Here is a 1,883-nt window from a genome sequence, read left to right as displayed (position 1 = left end):
GACTCATAGTGATCTGCCTGTGTTCAGCCTCACAAGCGCTGGGATTACAGGTGCGCACCACCATGCCCAGTCTCAGTTGCAGTCTCAGTGAGCCCTGGGGGGGGCGGGGCCAGCACGGCATGCCAGGAATCAAACCCTGGCCACTGCATCTTCCTAAGCAGGCATTTTAATCCACTGAGCTATTTGGCCAGCCCTGTAGGATTTATTTCAGTAAAGATTCACTTAGTAAAAGGGGAAGACTTGGCAAATAAATATGTCTAATGTATAGGCAATAACTACTGTAATATCTGCCTTTTTGTTTTTTAAGCTTTACTAACCTCATCTTAATTCTCAATTTGGCTTATAGACAACACCAACTGGGCAAGTGGTGAGGATGACCACGTAGTTGCTAGAGCAGAATATGATTTTGCTTCAATGTCTGAAGAAGAAATTTCATTCCGTGCTGGTGATATGCTAAACTTAGCTCTCAAAGGTAATAAATGATGAATAAATTGAAATCATCTGTAATATTTATAAATTTAATATTAAAAACTGCAACAAAGGATCTTGTTCATTGTTAATGTTGAGGTAGTTACTAGAATTTCTTTTTTTAAATTGATAAAAGTCAGTTTAATTCACACTAATGAATTTCAACAATTACATTTTGCTGATTGAAACAAACACAAATCTTTAATAACAAATTAGAACTGACAAAAAGAAAAAATTACATTATAACCATTCAGTTGTACTGTCATTCTTAGAACGTAAAAAAATCAGCGTTATATAGGATTTGTAAAAATCTGGCATAGTGCACGAGAGTTACCTACAGTTACCTGAAATAATCGTTTACAGAGATGGGACGTTAAAATAGTGCTTTTTATTAGAAAGACAGCAGGACATACTTCCGCTCTCGCTATAGGTATTCAGTAAGAAGGTAGAGAAATTTTTATCTACAGGTAACCTTACACATGGCTCTTTATTCTCTCCTTACTCAGGCCTCGTTCCAGAGTCCCTTCAGTGCTCATCAGCACCTCTGTAATCTGTCTGCACCATGGCTCCCATCTTCTTCTGTTCCACTCTTTGTTGGGACTCCACTGGGGCCGGTTCCTTATCTGCCTGTGCTGGTAGCTAGTGGGACTCTGGTCCCAGCTGCTTCTCCTCTCCCTGCTCCCCTCCTTTCCTTTGATTCCTTTCCTGTGGCTTCTCCCCTCTCCAGGCTCCCATGGTGGCTCTTGGACTTCTCAGAAAGCAGCCAGCTGGGTCAGCTGCTGTTCTCCCCAGAACTCTCTCCCCTTTTACAAACCAAGGCATTTCCCCAGCTGTTTTCTTCTTACTGTGAAGGCTTGAGGGTTCTTCATAAAGTTTTTTTTTTTTCTTTTTAATTTTTTTATTCTACATAAATTACTACCATAGGCTAATGTTTAAAAGCAAATAAACTGGACAGATGCAGGACAAATTTATTCACCCAACTATAAAAGGTGATGCTTTTAAAAAATTACAATGAATGCAGAAGTGTTTGATGCATGCAGCAGCCTTAAAATGAAAAGCATTGATTCCCACTGTTCCCATAAAGAAAATCACAGAAAAACCCACACGTCTTACTGCACTCCACCTTAAAACGCATCATATTGGGTTTATAACAGCACAGAATTCCAAGAGTCAAAATGAAATAAAGCAGGTATTTTAAAGATTTAAGAGCCGTTATCAAAAATAAATTACATTTTTTTTTTCAAGATACAGAAATGCTGCTATGATGGCTGAGAGCCCAGTAACCTTTCAATAGCCGCATTGATATCACCTCCTGTTGCTATTAGTGCTTGCAAGTTTGCTTCACGGTTCAAAAATCCCATTGCACTGAGCTGCTCGAGTTGCTGCTGAAATCTGACTTCTGGATTCTGCAGCTG

General features: G+C 39.6%; 1 protein-coding gene and 1 pseudogene across 1 annotated transcript in view; one reads left to right on the top strand and one right to left on the bottom strand.

The window, feature by feature from the left end:
• Positions 1–1,883, top strand: part of Pex13 (peroxisomal biogenesis factor 13) — a gene marked incomplete at its 5' end in the record, with an annotated part of 24,616 nt that overhangs the window by 8,718 nt on the left and 14,015 nt on the right. Inside the window, one exon of the mRNA XM_004636210.1 lies at positions 347–472. Within this exon, the coding sequence (XP_004636267.1) occupies positions 347–472 (126 nt within the window). The remainder of the gene's footprint in view (positions 1–346; positions 473–1,883) is intronic.
• The window catches only part of LOC105742841, a 6,375-nt pseudogene continuing 6,219 nt past the window's right edge, over positions 1,728–1,883 (bottom strand).

The sequence above is a fragment of the Octodon degus genome, unplaced genomic scaffold, assembly GCF_000260255.1.
Source record: "Octodon degus isolate 3935 unplaced genomic scaffold, OctDeg1.0 scaffold00078, whole genome shotgun sequence".
NCBI lineage: Eukaryota > Metazoa > Chordata > Mammalia > Rodentia > Octodontidae > Octodon > Octodon degus.
This window is presented reverse-complemented; position numbering and strand designations above follow the sequence as displayed.